At 38.9% G+C, this 17,792-nt stretch overlaps 1 protein-coding gene, 1 long non-coding RNA gene and 1 pseudogene across 2 annotated transcripts; 1 reads left to right on the top strand and 2 right to left on the bottom strand.

Moving 5' to 3' along the window:
- Positions 1 to 8,497: 8,497 nt before the first annotated feature.
- On the top strand, positions 8,498 to 9,313 carry LOC100278001 (uncharacterized). Its single transcript, NM_001401871.1, has 2 exons — positions 8,498 to 8,557; positions 8,657 to 9,313. Exon 2 carries the CDS (start codon positions 8,670 to 8,672, stop codon positions 8,946 to 8,948), a length of 279 nt encoding a protein of 92 aa, NP_001388800.1. The 5' UTR covers positions 8,498 to 8,557; positions 8,657 to 8,669; the 3' UTR covers positions 8,949 to 9,313.
- Positions 9,314 to 13,618: 4,305 nt separating this feature from the next.
- LOC103646749 (AP-2 complex subunit sigma-like) lies at positions 13,619 to 14,651 on the bottom strand (annotated as a pseudogene).
- A 37-nt stretch (positions 14,652 to 14,688) lies between these two features.
- LOC103646750 (uncharacterized) lies at positions 14,689 to 15,708 on the bottom strand. The gene is made up of 3 exons (XR_562417.2): positions 15,670 to 15,708; positions 15,516 to 15,586; positions 14,689 to 14,767 (listed from the first exon to the last, which is right to left on the bottom strand). It is a non-coding gene; the product is annotated as an uncharacterized lncRNA (long non-coding RNA).
- Positions 15,709 to 17,792: the final 2,084 nt, after the last annotated feature.

Here is a 17,792-nt window from a genome sequence, read left to right on the forward strand (position 1 = left end):
AGGGGGGACAACAGAGTATAAACATATATCATAACAAAAACATACCAAGTATTATTAATCGGCTAGCAAAGGGAAGTTAAACATACGACATGAACTGAATTAACCAGTGCGCACGACTGGCAAAAAAATAAACTTCTTTTGACAACAAGTTTCTAATTAAATCATGGCTACGCCTGGGCAGCGCTATTATGAGAGTGAAAGTGGACGTGCTGCTACTCCCCTCATTCCCAACATGTATCAAGTACCTGCATTGAGTAATGCAAGAGTGAGATGACACATCTCAGCAAGTAAAATAATATCAAACTGTTTAACCACATAAGAATATTGTTTTACCACCACTTGATTTCACAACCTTCTTATTACAAAGGTGCAGCACGTATACAACGTACAACACTCCTAGCTACCACACCTCGCAGGTAGAAACCACAATAGTAACATAGTAATGTCACTCTTCATATATATACCTCATGAGTGCAATATCTGCAAATGCAAGGATGACTTCTGCCTTCATACCTCTAAGGATATGAAGCCGCATCGTACCCCTCCTCGGGCAACGTACGATGCTAAAAATGTACCGGTACAGTCGGACCATAAGATCACGACATAACTTCAGAATGCAAGATGGATGATGCAATGTGCATGACATGCCTACAACACTTCATATAACGTGATTCAAAAAAAATACTTCAACTCCATCCATGATGGGAATCAACCACATATATCATTACCAAATCATGATCATCCACAATATTAGACAATTGAGAATTAATACTTTCGAACAAATAAACTTCATCATAGAATTCAATGATTAACATATTTAAAACTTATGCATACTCAATGACAGGGAATAGGATGCAAACCAAATGGTAGCAACCACAACTGTATTTACTTGCCTTTACCGGAAGTTTGGGCAAATCCCTAAGTACGATCCGGAAGTCCACCACCTGTTTTTGACACACAACTTAGTGCACCAATTTCACATAACCAGGCTCATAAACGACGCCGCACCTACGCACAAACTCAAACCCCGCCGCGGGTTACATCTCTCCCCACACCCACCAAACTGCAGCGGCGCTGATTAATAATTTCATAACTTCAAAATTATGACAGCATTGGTAACAAACAAAAACTCCAGAGGCATCTACATAAAATTCCCCACAAGTTTTGTATACAATTTATAATTAAATTCCAACATCTAATTAGCCCAAAACAGTTCACAAGATGAACCCTGTAATCTGTTTTCTCCTCTTTTGGACAGCGACATACCCGGATTCAAACAGCGATATCTTTTAAAATATAATTCCAATTCAAGCGCATAAGTACTCATTGGAAAGATAAGACAAAGCCATACATGATTATCATACTGGTTAGCACTAATTAACCACGAAAAATTCCCAGAAATTACTAATACTACTGCTGTTCACCCACCTGAAAAATCTGTTTTTTTTTACAGCAACATACCCGGATTCAAACAGCGATATCTTTTAAAATATAATTCCAAATCAAGCACATAAGTACTCATTGGAAAGATAAGACAAAGCCCTACATGATTATAATACTGGTTAATACTAATTACCCACGAAAAATTCCCAGAAACTGCTAATACTACTGCTGTTCACCCACCTGAAAAATCTGTTTTTTTGGACAGCAACATACCCGGATTCAAACAACGATATCTCCTAAATTATAACTCCGAATCGAGCGCATAAGTACTCGTTGGAAAGGTATGACAAAGCTCTACATGATTATCCCACTGATTCCCACTAATTACCCAACGAAAATTCCCAGAAATCCCTAGAACTACTGCTGTTCACCCACTCACAAAATTCCTGGACAGCACCTCTACCGATTCGCAAAGATAAACACATAATCCAATTGATTGCAGCACAAAAACAACAAAAGTTAATCACAAATTCACCTTAGGTTCTTCCCTTCCTCCTTCCTTCTTCCTCCCTCCAAACTCCAATTGAGATCGCAGCCACACGACGGAGAACCTCACGGGAGGGCTGCACCTTGGAGGAGGGGGAGAAATGGGGGGGGGGGGCGGCTAGGGTTTTGGGTGGTGAGGGCTGCAAAGGTTTGAGGAGGAAGAAGATGGGAGAGGGGGGGGCGTCCAAGAGAAAGGGGAGGGGAAGGGGCGGCTGCAACAACCCAAGGGGGAAAAGGGGGGGCGGCTAGGGTTAGGGGAGGGTTAGTGGGCCGGATTGCGATTCGCGGCCCAACTCGCTTGCACGACAGCTCCCGACCAACCACTCTACTGCGATACTGGTGAATGTTTTCCACAAATTCTAAATCCCCAAAACGCGACACCCGAACAAGAGAAAAAACAAACAAAAAGAATAACCTTCAACTTCTCTTCTTTGCAAACTGGGTATCACAGTGCGCGTGTGCGACCAGTGGATTCTGAGCAGCGGGCCCCACAACCTAGTGGACGCCAATGATTCTGCGTGCGCGCAATGCGGCAACTGTCATGGCGGCCCCACTTGTCAGCGTGAGTTTGTGGACTAGACCGCGCACCAATGCTGAGTGGGCCAAGTTCTAGGGATTTTGGCCCAGGCGCCCAATAGGTATGTTTTCTCTTTTTTTCAGTTTTCTATTTTTTGTTTTTCCTATTTCTTTCCTATTTCAAATTTCAATCATTCAAATCAAATTCAAATTTCAAACTGAATTACAAATACAAAAATAAATCCCAGCATGAGATTCTAATGTTTTAAATGTATTTATTAATTACTTTATTAATTTATTAGGCCATGCTTCAAGTATGATCTATATATTATTCTTCATAGGAAATAGTATTTTGAGTGTGTGATAAAATTGTGAGTTTCTTCAAAAATAAATATCCATCAACCATTTAGTTTGAAGGAACTTAACACATACCTTTCAACAAGATTCGATTTAGTTCATGCACACACACAATTAAGATAATACTCTTTTAAATGTATGGTCTGATGAAAGGTACATTTGAAAATTCATTGTTTTACTACTTATTTATTTTTATTTTTTTACACAGATTTTGGGCTTTACACCACGTGTACCTCAGGGTGTCACCAATTCGTGGAATGAGAAGATTCAAAGTTAAAGGCAAGTTATCCCCTCGCTTTATTGGACCCTTCAAAATCTTTAGGCGAGTTGGGGAGATGGCCTACCAGCTCGAATTACCAGATCATCTGTCTGATGTACACGATGTATTCCACATGTCTCAACTCAAGAAGTGTCGCCATGTCCTAGAGTGATAAAAATGTGCAAAGTGCAATGGAGTCACCATGGTGAAGATGAGGCTACTTGGGAGAGAGAAGAAGAGCTTCAAATAGAATTTCCCCACATCTTCCCTAGTTCGTCATAATCTTGAGGTCGAGATTATTTTTAAGGGGAGGGGAGGATTTGTAATACCCAATTTGTAAATAACAAGAAGAGTTGATTTCCTTATATGTTTTGACCTCTATTCATTATAACATGTTAACCTTCACATTTGAAGTGATTAATAGATCTTGTCACTTGAGCTTTGATTTTTTGTGTCGTTTGAGCTCACTTGACCTCATCCAAGGATTGCCCAAATTAAAATTTGAGAAAGATCTTGTCTGTCACCCTTGTCGTCATGGCAAAATGATTGTCGCTTCCCATTCCCCGGTCACCAATGTGATGACCTCGCATCCTGGTGAATTGCTTCATATGGACACAATTGGGCCAGCCAGAGTTTGCTCTTTTGGAGGGAAGTGGTATGTGCTTGTGGTTGCCGACGACTTCTCTCGCTACTCTTGGATGTTTTTATGACGGCAAAGGATGAGGCTTTTACTCATACTCGAGATTTGATTCTTCGGTTGCAAAACGAGTTTCCTAAAAATGCCATGAGAGCTATAAGCAGTGACAATGGCACATAATTCAAAAATACTCAATTTGCAACCTTTTGCGCTTCTTTGGGACTCGAGCATCACTTTTCCTCTCTATATGTGCCCCAGCAGAATGGTATTGTTTAATGCAAAAATCGGATCCTTCTTGAGATGGCCAGGACGATGCTTGATGAGCATAGGACTCCTAGGCGTTTTTGGGCCGAAGCGATCAACACTGCTTGCCATGTGTCCAATCGCATCTTTCTTCGGGCTTTTCTGAACAAAACTTCTTATGAGCTGCGATTTGGACGGCCACCCAAGGTCAGCCATTTGGAGTATTTGGCTGCAGATGCTTTGTGCTAAAACAGGGTAATCTGAACAAGTTTGAGTCCCGGTCTTCTGATGGAGTTTTTCTGGGTTATGCATTACATTCTCATGCTTATCGTGTTTTTAACCTAGAGACGAACATCATTATGGAGACTTGTGAGGTTACATTCGTTGAGACTGCACCTTGTCCATCCCCTGTATTTGAGCCTGCCGGTCTAGATCAGATGGGACAGACCATCTTTGTAGAGGAGGAGCACGACGATGCCGATTGGGTTGCTCTCGATCCAACTCCACCGGCCGCCCTAGTCGAGCTTGCTTCCACTACTATGGCTGATAGACCCGACCCCACTCCTTCCACCACTTGGGGTCCGCTCGAGGTAGCTCCTGCTAAGACTGGAGGAGTTGAAGCTGCTGTTGAGGGGGAGGCCACTTCCTCAAGGGAGGCTCCAAAGTATATTCAGCGCCGTAACCTACCTCAGCAGATGATCGGGGAGCTTCACGAGTGACTCACTCGCTTTAGGTCACAACACATTTCTCATTTTGCTCACTCATCTTTTTTGCTACTTTTGAGCCCCGAGATGTTGGACATGATTTATCTGATCCTAACTGGGTTAATGCTATGTATGAGGAGTTTGAAAATTTTGAAAGAAATCAGGTTTGTGTTTTGGTGCCACCTTCTAACTGCCATCCCATCAGTACAAAATGAGTTTTCAAAAACAGAGTGAGGATGGTTTGGTAGTGAGAAACAAGGCGAGGTTGGTTGCCCAAGGGTATTGCCAAAAAGAGGGAATTGATTATGAGGAGACCTTTGCCCGTGTTGCCCGTTTAGAGGCCATCAGGATACTTTTAACCTTTGCTTTGCATATCGTTCATTTACAAATTTATCGAATATTATTTTTAGCATTAATTCAACTTTGATGAATTATTGGGCTCACAATATACATATATACGCGTTTCTGATCACACAAATTACTTCAGGCCACTGTGTCCTTATTTTCTCCAGGACAGCTCGGACAGGGATTAGCACTACATCTGCCATGCACGCGCTCTAGAAACCACAAATAAGCTCGCAAAATAAAAGTTTTGCATATCGATCATTGACTAATTTATCGAATATTATTATTAGCAGTAATAATTCAACTTCGCTGAATTATTGAGCTCACACTAATGTACATATATGCGTTGCAGAATTAATTTCTACCGGAAATTAATGGTACACATTCTAGCAGCTGGAGACGACGTATGGCTACCCCACCGAAAAATGCCTCCCTCTAGGTGGAGAATCCACATTCTAAAAACCACTACAACCCACTGTAAAAAGGAAATCTTCGTAAAAAAACAAAATCGGTCCTGATATATCCAGCTGTATATCCAGCACTTTCTGCCTATAAATTACGTACCACGCACGCACGTTTAATCGGTAGGGAACCACTCATAGGCCGTGTGCGGCGTTCTCAATAATCTTGTTGCGCCGCCGGCCTCTACCGATCATCACCTTCCTAGCTACACGCCACTGGCCAGTTTCTTTCATTCACCATGACGAAGCTCCTTCCTCTGTTGTTCCTTGCAATGATGATGCTGAACGTCGCTTGCAGTGCGGCACATCACAAGGTGGAATTATTGGTGCACAAGGTGAAGGCGGGGACGACGACGGCGGAGGGGACGTCGGTCGACAATCACCATGCGATACCACGGCCCGAGTATGATAGCTGGAGCAGCCCTGGAAACATGCCGGGAAGTGGCCATGACGTTGGGAGCCAAGAAGTTAAGCCATGAGCAGCCTTCGCTCTATACATTTCTAGTACGTCGTAGCAAAGCTTGCATGCTAGGGTACGTACACATATAATATATATATGCACTATCTATGTATACATGTTGGGTTGTTGTTGCCATATGTCTGGATGATGGTATATCTCTTTGTTTTGTGCACTTGTGCTGTTTGTGTAATAATGGTCATCACTTATTATGTATACCAATGTCAATTCCATACTGAATAAAGAAAATATAGCTCCATTTTAAATGTTTCAGTGATTATTTTTGTCAGTTTGGACTGCCTATATAGATATTGGTCATGCTTCTATACATGTGTGCGCTTCACTAAAAATTGTAGACAAGACTATAAAGACTGTTTTTTTGCGACCCTCTCTATAAGACACAATAAACTATGCCCTCACTATGATTTGAATTGCCTATATATCGACAGGCACTAATGAGTTTCTATTAACAAACAACAATCTGAGGTTGAATTGAAAGCATCAAGATTGACATCCGTAGATACATTTATTTGATGAACACAAAATGTCAATATTAGCTTGCATTAGTCACACAATAATAACGGTATTTCTGAAGTCACGGCATTCATTTATATGTTTATTAGGAACTACAAAATCACATCATCATTATGAAGTAGAAAAGCTAACGGTCTATATGCTAACATGCCCTTTTGATTCATGAAGAATATGCATTGCCAATAAGACTTCTGTTAATAATAAACTGCATGAAACAGCCGAGAAAACATCCTTTTGTTACAGGCTAGATAAAGTACATATAATTATGAACAGATCCAGTTGCACATAGGGCATAACGTTATATTCCCAGAAGAACTAACTTCATGTGTTCAGCTCTTGATAACATTTGCAGTATGCAAGCTGTTCTTGGTTATTAAACTTAAACTTAAGTAACCCTTTCTTTTACGTTCCTATTTGCTATATAATTAAAAGGCAAAAAAAGATGTCTCATATCACAAGCATCACCACTCAAAAATCACTATTATGTAAAAATTCAGGTACAAAACACAAACTGCAACAAAACAAAATTATAAATATTCAAAGACAAAAACCCAGACTATATGCATAAATTAAGTGCATTGCGCCCTTTAGCTTTTCTAATAATCCATTCAATAAGATTGAGGACTATCTGCAGCAGCAGAACATGATTTTAACGGTTCTATAAATTACATGTCTTTATTTTTGTTGCAGTGAATATTATTTTTAATGTTTCCCTAAATACTGTTTGACAAGATTTGTTTTTCTTCTGCATATATATGCTACATTCTGAACAGCTAGATTTATTATCGCTGAATGTCTACCTATAAACTATATCGATCAATAAACTGAAGTTTGATTTATTCATGATGGTGTGCTACAACATCCTTTATCTCTAACATGAACGAACTGATGGCTGGCGAGATCGTAATAGTTTTAAATTATAATGGCTATTAACAAGCTGTTTGGATCTATTGGCTAATTGTGTTAGCCGCAGTAAGCATAGGGAGACAGTAAACCGCCTTATACTAGATGAGTTAATCAGCCTAGAGTTTGATGTCCTATTATACTATGTGTGGTTTTGGATGTCATCGCTCTATTGTTAGCAGCTAAGATTATGCTATGTGATCCAAACAGACCCCCTCAGCATTAGTTTTTATAGAATGTCGGAAGTATGACCTGATTAAGCAGTGCTGTTCTTAATATAAATAAAATGGTTCACATACTATGCATTACTGACTGCATCGAAATAGCACATTGATCTTTTATGAACAGAGAAACAATAATATCACAAAAAAATTCCTTAACGCAATGTTGAAAGAAAAAACGAGTCAATTTTTTAGTGACCACAGCTTCCTCGCGGTCAATGCCACCAGAGGATGGATAATGACCCATTAGTTAGTAGCTAGTATCATAGATTCATAAATAGCTCCCGTCGTATACATGCCAACTTCGCTTAATTTTTTACATGTCCAAACTCAAAATATTAATTAATTGTTCAATATCTTGTGTATATTTTTCTACGAGTAATAATTTGACATAAAGTTTATCCAGTACATACAAGCCAATATGTAGCTTAGTGAATAATGGTACACTGCTAATATTGCGTTTAGTGGGGGTAACCAATATTTCCACTTTTACCTGTATGTTATGTGTAGTGACAACTTTTTATGACCGGGTTAAAGTTCTGGCAGAGTTACTCCCACCAGTAAATAAAATATCAAGTCGCTGACATGAAAAGCAACAACACCACTATCTCAGTGGGGAATACTATTGGTGGTGATATGATTTATACCTAATTTAAGATTTCTTTGACATCGACTGGCATTATTATGGTTAGCACAATCTTTGGCAATAATGATGAATTGGGGCATATTTTATGTTATAATGGCCACAGTAAAAGATAGATTCTAGTTTTCGTGTCATTTTGCACTAGGGCCGGGATTATACTGGTCCCAGCTAGAAACATGCAAATAAAAAGAATTAATAGAATTTTACTATGTATATGACGGTTTCCTTTAATTTATAGAACGTTGCCTTTGACCTCACTATATAAAGCATGCCAGACCAAACCATAGCATTCGAGAAACAGTAGAAGGCTAACGCGCGACGTCCATTCTATCAGCGGAGGCCTTCCAGGTTTGACTAACGACGTCCATTCTATAAGCAGTAGATCTGTGCATGAAAATCAGGATTATGAGTTTTTTTTTCTGGGTATTGTTTTTTGTCCTCGTCAAGATTTTTTGTCATCATGATGGAGGAAATGAAAGCCAGGACGACCAAGTTCGCAGCTATCGTTCTTGTATTTGCTGTAGTCAGCCATGGCCTGATGAGCCCTGCCATGGGGATGCTCGAGAACAAGGGTGCCGGCGGAGAGACGACGACGACGGCCACGGCCAGGTCCGCTTATAAGCCCACCCTTGGTGTTGGCGGCGGAACCGCCGTGGACAACCACCATGCCATCCCACGAGACCAGTACAGCAGTCATGGAGGAGACGACGGAGGGAGTGGTGGTGATACAAACAACTAGTGCGCAAGCATGCAGCTGCTCATGTTCTCTCTGTGTGGTGCCAGTTTCTACATATATGCATGTTGCTCTGTTTGCGTGGAAGACAAAGGATATATATATATATATATATATATATATATATATATATATATATATATATATATATATATATATATATATATATATATATATATATATATATGTAATTTTGCCGAAACACTAGTTTTCGTGATATATCTTGTACATGTATATATGTACAAAACCCTAGTCTTGTAGCATCACAAAATCTACCCTCTGCTTGTACATGTATATACTGCACCGCGCGCTGATTCCTTAAGAGCGGTATATGTATAATACAATATGATAAATTAACGATATTTGTGTAATAATATATTTCAGAAGATATGTGTTTTAACATACTATTCTGAGATCAATGATGTCACAAAATGAACTAAAACCTATACATGTCGAATACAAACTTCATTCTCAAATTCCTGGTTTATATTTGATTTGCAAGATATGCATGTCCATAAGAACCGAAACTATCAACACTAGTATAGAAGTGGTCATAGACCAGGATGGAAAAGGGACTTAGTGTAATAATCAAATTCTATAGAAATAAATAATTTTTTTAGTCATATGATTATATGAATTTCTTGTGCATTAAACAATTATATATGTGAATAGTTGAAGTAGGTAGTAAATAAATAATAAATAAATAAAATGTAATTTTGCATCATGCTAGAATCTTTGGTTGTGCATTTATATCTGAATTTCTAGACAAACACATAATTGAATTCAATTTAAAAATCCAAAATAGAAATTAAAAAGGGAATGTAGAATAGAAAGGAAAGAACACTACACTGGGTCGAATCCTTCACTCCTGGCCCAAACCTCAAGCACGGGAAGCCTCGGAGCAAGTGGAATTGCTCACCAACATCAAGGTGTTGCCGCGTTGCCACATTGTACCATGGACAGACATCAAGGTGAGAACCCCCTGACCGTTTCACATAAGTCTTAGTTACATCTAGCGCTTAGTTTCACATGGAATCGTGCACCCCAGCACTGGAAACGTTCCTCACTAGAGCGCACGCTCTACGACTGCACCACATCGTGGACTAAGCATACTATCGTCCGATCGCCGGTATGAAGCACCCCATGGTGTTTGACATAATGTTAGTTTTCTTTTGCCCCGAAAATTAGATGGATTAGAGGCGGGAAGGATGGATCGTGCATTGGTGAGAGCGCTGACACAAGGCCAGCGCACCGTCGCTCTAGTTAAAAGGAAAACGCTATTGATTATACTTGGAGGTTGATGATGGTGCGTGAGCCATCGATCACAAGTTAAATGGTATTGATTAGACTATGGCGTATCGGTTCAGAGTTGTAATCTAGGCCTCAAATCTTTATATGGATGGCCCAGGAGCGCTCTAGTCCTTTGGCCATGGCAGGTTTTCTAAAGAGACTCTCATGTTTTTAATAAATAACCCGGTGTCCACAGCAAGTCAAAAAGTAATTGCATCCAAGTCCTTCTTTCAAAATGAACACATGGAGTTTGAGAATTAGAATCCACCGTTGTTTGCCACTCGTTTTGAATCGCTTCGAGAGATCAAAAACAAGGCAACAAAGTTAAGCTAAGCTTCATCTTCATCCTTCACTTTTATCTATCTTGGAGGAAAGATAAAATAAAGCATGAAGATATTAATAATTCAGTAGAAAACAAATGTGTTGCTTTGAGTATAAATGTAATAAAAGTATAAAAGTGAAATATACGATTTAACCTTGCTTCTTCATTCTATTTATTATTTAACAAAAGAGGTACAAGAATACCTTTGGCTCCTTGGAGTTACACTGCAAAGGTAAAAAAGATATAGCTTCGTAGGTGGATCCAAAGTGATTCTTCCTGGTCGAAAAAGCCTGAACGATGCATGTCACTGTTCCTCTATTTATAGTCGTGAGATACATTTTGACAAAATTACAGTTGTGCCACTAAGCCTATACATTTGAGCTGTTGGGAGAGCTAAGGGTATTGTTGTTTTTTCCTCTATTTGCCTTTCTAAACATGTCTTGAGAACTTCATATAGTTTCGGCTTGCTTCAACTGTTACGCATGCTCGTCGTCAGTCCGAAGCTAGTGCCTTCGTCTTCGTATCAATGATGGCTCTAGTTGAAGGTGTTCTTTGGCATTTTTCCCATTGCACTTAAAACTGGTTAAAAAGTAACTTGTTAAGTTAGTGTTTTGAGGACCTTTGAAAGAATAAGGCCCCCAACTGTAGCTCCTTACAGTATTAGTTCACTTTTCATAATGAGCTCGAATCGTAAAACAAACGAAGGCCTTGTGTCGATGGTCCGTAAAACAACTTCCTTGAGCTGGTTAACGAAAATGAATTGTTAAAAAATACGTCTTCGTAAAAAACCTGCTAAGAAGGACCCACTGCAGTGATAATCCATCTTTTGAATTTCTTGGCTCCCGCACTTTTCTGGTTTATTATGTATAAAATGGGTTGAGATTAGCATGCATCGAACACGACATTTGTTTGATTTTTGCCATCCTTCCATTGCTATTTGTTGAAACTTCGAAGATTACTTTCGAGAGCTTGATTGCTACATATCTTTGTTCCAATTTTCAAGATTTTTTCTTATGGCTGGAGAGGTGTCACACTCGGATTTAAGGGACAAAGCCGGGCACATCTCATATATGCGCCAAAGAAGACAACACATATAATAACATATTGTATAGAGATAAATGTCATAATATAATCAGAGTACTTATTATATAGCGGAAGTCTTACGAAATAAATTATAAATATAAATCGAACTAAAGTCCATCCTTGGTGCCACAAGTCAACTGGGAGACGCCACCTAGATCAAGTCAAACTCCTCGATACGTGGCTCCTCTTGAACCTCCTGTTCTTCTCCTATGGGGGGTGTGAGACATCAAGGGTGAGCTCACACGTGTTCATCGCTCAACAAGTTGTGGGGAATAATGTGGCATGAACTCACACTACAGGAAACTGGTTAAAGAGCGTGGGTGAAAAACCGTCGAACTTAATGTAATAAGCCGTCGAACTTACCGTAAGAACGTGGGTTTACCGACGATTATAGCCGACGGCGATTTTTGGACGAACTTAGAGAAGTAAGTTCGACGGCCCCATCGAACTTAACCTTAAGAACGTGGGTACCGTCGAACTTAACATTAAAAACGTGGGTACCGTCGAACTTAACATTAAGAACGTGTGTTTTTAAGTTCGACGGGGGCCGTCGAATTTTTTCCCATAAGTTCGACGGCACCCACGTTCTTAAGGTTAAGTTCGACGGGGTCACGTGGCCGTCGAACTTATGTGTCCTGCGGAGGTCTACGCGGACTGAACAATAAGTTCGACGGTACCCACGTTCTTAACCTTAAGAACGTGGGTACCCACGTTCTTAACCCTTTTCCAGAAAAAATAAAAAATACAAAAATGAAAAATTAAACACACATAATATCACATGCAACACAATATATCACATACAATACAGATTTCAAACACATTGATATATGTTCATATCACAAATTCACACAAGTCCAAATATATAAGTTCACAAATTCACATAAGTCCAAATACATAAGTTCACAAATTCACACAAGTTCACATCCATAGTTCACATTTTTAGTTCACAAGTTCAAACATTAACTCCATCGCTCTCGATCAGGACATTGGATTGTTGTTCGTAGTTCCACCACTAGAATTGAGACATCTGTTCGCAAAGTCAACGTGAGGGGGAGGAGTCACTTGATGAGAGCCGGAATCCTACAAAATAAACCAAAATTCTCATAAATACACAACTGGCATTAAATCACATGTACACAAAGATATAGGAAAGCATGATAAACACAAAATGTGGCTTTCATATTTGTGCATGAACATGAACATGAGAGTGAAAACAGACTTTGTTTCAAGACGCAGCACCGTGTTATTTAAAATGATGCATCGTGCAAAGGATCTGCGATGTTAACTGTCCAAGAAACTACTTTGGAAATTCAGACATAGACGCTATTCCAAATCTAAAAATTCAGAATTCAGGCACCTAACAGTCCAAAGCATGTCACAACAAAACAGCTCTCACAATACTAAATTCTAGATTCACTAAAGCATGTTAGGCGCTGGAATATGCAAAGTGATGTAACAAAGAGAGGGAAGTTTCAGTAGGGTCTAACAACCTTCCTCACCATGTCAGGCGCTGGAAGATTTACAGATTGGAAACGACTGGCTAGGCATGTAAAGTCTTAACATAAATATAGCAAAAGAGCATATAACTGAAACAACTGACTACGTATGTAAGGTCTTAACATAAATATAGCAGTTCAATGTCTCAAATATATGGAATCAAATCCTCCAAGGTACAGCGATTTAACAATGACTTACCAGTTGCTTACAAAGTTTTTGGAAGCCACACAACTTGACCAGACCCTCTTAACAGCTGAGCATCATATTGAGAACACCATGTTAAACGGCTCGAAAATTTAAACAATAGACAAGTCAGTTTTCACACTGTTCATGCATATAGACAACTTAAACAATAGACAAGTCAGTTTTTCCAAATGACAAAATTTCATTTGTGTGTGTCAGGGCTACACATAAATCACCTGAAGGGTCCAGTTTAATTTGAAACAGATTATCCATTTGAAGCCTATCTATATTACCTATTACAACCACAATAATTAATTAGATGGATAGATAATGGTATAGCTATTCTGCATAACAAGGATTCTTGGATTCAGGCATTTGTTATACTCAAACTTTCAGATTTGCACAGCACTGCATATGGCATGTGCATAAAAGGCATAATTTGAAACAGATAACCCAACTGCTGTCAAAAATGGTGATGCAGCTTTTGTGTCCCACCTTTTCTGCTGCCTAAAACATGCAACATGCAACTGAAGAATCATAAATGGAATTTTCAGCAGGATAGAAACCATGCATCCTCGATAGGCACACTATTCTATTATAAAAGGATAAAAAAGTAGGATCATATGGACATATGGTACCTTGTTGAAGTTAAATACGATGTCAAGCTCGCATACATTCTTGAAGCATCTGTCCAATGTTTCAATAAACACTGTGTACGAGACAAAGTTAGTATAGAGTAATCAATCTCCTAGAACCAGAGCTGATAAGGCCTTTTAGACAAAAGGAAGACAAAATAAGTCTTCAGTTATAGTGAAGTCCAAAGTGAAAATTTTCAGTAGCTATAAGAATTGATGGACAGAGAAGAAAGTTGAGAACGTGCTAGTGTAGTTACATCAAAATTTGTAGGTACTTCATAACAGAAAAAAATAATGCATCAAATACAAAATAAAAATCTTAAATACAAGGGTGATTGAATACTGAAATAAGCACAATAAATAGCTAATATTTATGCAGTAAGACAGGCCGAACAGGTGAATGGCATGAATATAATGCGTTCTCTTAGAAAAGTGAGAAAGCTTTCCTCTTTCATCAATAAGCCATTGGGTTACCTTGTACGAGGTCGAGCATGGCAAGCTCATTCTCAGAGCTATCAAAGACAAAAACAAAGTATAGTGTGGCCAAATGCTTGTAGACCATTTTTGTTCCCTGCAAAGCGCAAAAAAAGAAAATCATATCTTTGGAACCTTCATCAACTCTGTTGATAATGTGAGCAAATTAACCTAGATAGATCGGCTTAACCATTGGGCAGTTAGCACAAGGAGACAAATGGCATCTGACCAATTAACTTTTGTCCATTCATTAATTGGTAGCATTTATCACATCACTCATTGTGTTAGCCCACTTGATTTTCTCCTGAATTTGATGCAACAGGCTATCTGATGTTCCCAACCTGAACAATGTTGCATTTTCATCAGAACTTGTAACAATGTATTTTAATTTCCATGACTTTCAGCTCATATCGCACAAAAAAGAATGAGTAGCCATAATATATGGACAAATTGCTACAAAATAAATCAGCAAAGCATCCGAAATCACTACCATATGATCTTACTTAGAAAAGGAAGTTGATATTATCTATTTCCAGTTTAACAATAATACCATCATAACAGAAGAAACAATACACATATATCAACTAGGAAGGAATAAAACTTAACATAAAACAATATTATACATTAATTTAGAGTGTTACTCAAACAGACCATGGCTTTTAGAGAACAATACGTTACACAAAGTTTTATCACATCATGATCTAGTCACGTAAAACAGGGTTAAAAGCATCGACCCTTGATCACGGACCTAGGTATACGGGGTCATTTTCAACCCTGCAGTGTAAAAACCTCTCACAAGTAGCCTGCCACATTCCTCGACCCAAGAACTTCGTGATGTGACTATAAACATGGTCATCATGAAGACACCAAGAGTAGGGCAAATAATCAATAGAAAAATAAACATAACACAAAAAGAAGTCGTCTCATGGCAAACAAACCACAATATGACATCGTAACGTTGTACATGAGAAATAAAATTAAATGGCAATTACCAAAACAAGCATTCACATTTTTAGAAGTGGAAAAGTTGTATTAGGCAAGCATGCACATTTACTGTATGTAGAAAATTTCTTAAATAAGCATACAAACCAGTCAGATAAGATCTCTATCATGTTGTTTAGCTGCTCAGGTGTAAGATCTCTTCCAGCTGCAAATTGTACCTAAAACGAATGCAGTATGCAGATAAAAATATCATTGGACAGATAGATAATGATGATGCAGATACAGGCTGCAAGCATCTTACTTCAAAGCATCTTCTCAGTTGATCCAGTTTGCCTCTGACAATACCCTACATGAACATGCATAATCTTCGAGTTCTCTTACGTTGGAAACATCCAACTCTTGCATACATGCACTCATTGATTAGAAAATCTTCGAGTTCTCTTACGTTGGAAACATCCAACTCTTGCATGAGCTGATCATATGGTAGTATCTGAAGAAAAAATTATAATAAAAAAAGGAGTACATTAGAATTCTACAGGAAAAATATAGTATGGAATAGAAAGTAAAAGATTTTGCTACAAGAACGCTTCTCCCAATGTTAAACTAAGAATAATATAGGTCCCTGTATTTCATAGATTTGGCGTACATATAAGGTTAATTTTTCAGCCTTTGGTTAACTGATTGACTAAAGAAAATAACACTTTCCCCCTTCATAATTGGTTCCTACTAGGCTACTACACATAAATATTTGCCATTAGAAGAACAAAGAGGATTAAGAAACCTACATAACAAGATGGGTAGCTACCATTTACATGGCTGCAAGTGATAGCTACAAATAATCATAGCTTTGTGTCATTGGCATGCTACAGATGATTGCTCCAGGTATTAGACAAGTTCTGTCAGAATTTGTACCTTAGTTGACTCTGCCAGAGTTAGCACACTAAGTTGCTTTAGCTTTTGGACCTGGTCAGGCAACAATGCTGGAAGGGATCCCGAATTACCTAAACTTGCATAAAGATACATTAGCAAACAAAACAATGTGCATATCTTGCTATATAGAAGTACCAATAAGTAAGCCAAACTTAGGCATTAACTACTAAATAATAAATAATATGCACACTGACAGCAATGGTATATCAAACAAGCAGAAAAATCTAGAAATGACAAGTGGAGTGCACATTAGATATAAGCCCACAAAGCACAAATATGTCCATGCCTTATTTATATGAACAGTTAAATGAACATTCATAGTAGTAGGTAAAAAGGTGAATTCATCTCAATAGCTCAACCTCTGTTCGCTAGCATGACAGTTTGACATGTGATGTGTTCTCAGTTTGTTGACAAGAAATAAAACTTTAAATTTGAACCATCAGCAACATTCTCTAAAATGTATGATCCCAACAATTGTATCATATATTTAAAAAATACTCTTACTGCAGCACAAATAAGCCGGATAAAATACAAAGCACAATTGTACAAAAAATGATTGGACTCCATAGGCTTCAGACAAAACACACGCTACTAAAGTATTTGAGTAAATTGAACCACAAGCAATCATGTATATTTGATGTTCAGATAACACAATATAGTGAAAACAATACTTTGCAAAATTCAGATTTAAAGAACAAAGACCACAAAAAACTGCACATGAATACAACTAGCTCTGAACAAATTAACACAGAAAAGATTTGGTAACTAAATCCACCATTATATCTGACTAATCCTAGTGAGATACTGAAAACATGAGACAAGGGCACTACTGCATACAGGAATAGCTCTTATAGCAGTCCAGTTGATTGTATTGGCACATGGAACAGATGTTCTGACAAATCGACAAGTTGAACCTACAGACCCATTTTGAGATGAAAGATTGTCCTTTAATATCCACATGTAGTTGAAAGGTTTCTATTTCTCGTGAGTGGATCCACACAAAAGATTGGAAATAAAACTGAACCGCTTTACAAATTGACACGGTAAATCGCTAAATTAGGATAAATAAAGGCTTGGCGACCGCTCCTGAAAAAGACAAGGACTATGTCCCCTAGGAACTTTCATAGTAACAAGCATGGATTGAAGCTTCCACTGTCGTGATCACCAGATTCAAGCTTCCATGGCTGGCAGATACAGATACCCTGAGCTGGGTTCACTCGCTGGACTGACCTGTGAATCTGAGGATGAATTCCGCGACGAGGACAGCCATCGAAGTTCAGGGCCGCCGCACCGAAGTTGGTCACCTTGGATCCCGGATCTTGGTGCGGCTCGGTGGAAGGAAATGCGCTGACTTTGGTGTCGGGCTCCTGCCTCCTGGGGCAGTGGCCACCGCCAAGCCTCGGGTAGCAAATGAGTGCGCAACATCGGCGGCAGATGGGCGCACGGTAGGTGACAACTTCGGCGCTCGGCGGCGGCTATGCGGGCTTCGTTGCG

This window comes from Zea mays, chromosome 2, assembly GCF_902167145.1.
Source record: "Zea mays cultivar B73 chromosome 2, Zm-B73-REFERENCE-NAM-5.0, whole genome shotgun sequence".
Taxonomy (NCBI): domain Eukaryota; kingdom Viridiplantae; phylum Streptophyta; class Magnoliopsida; order Poales; family Poaceae; genus Zea; species Zea mays.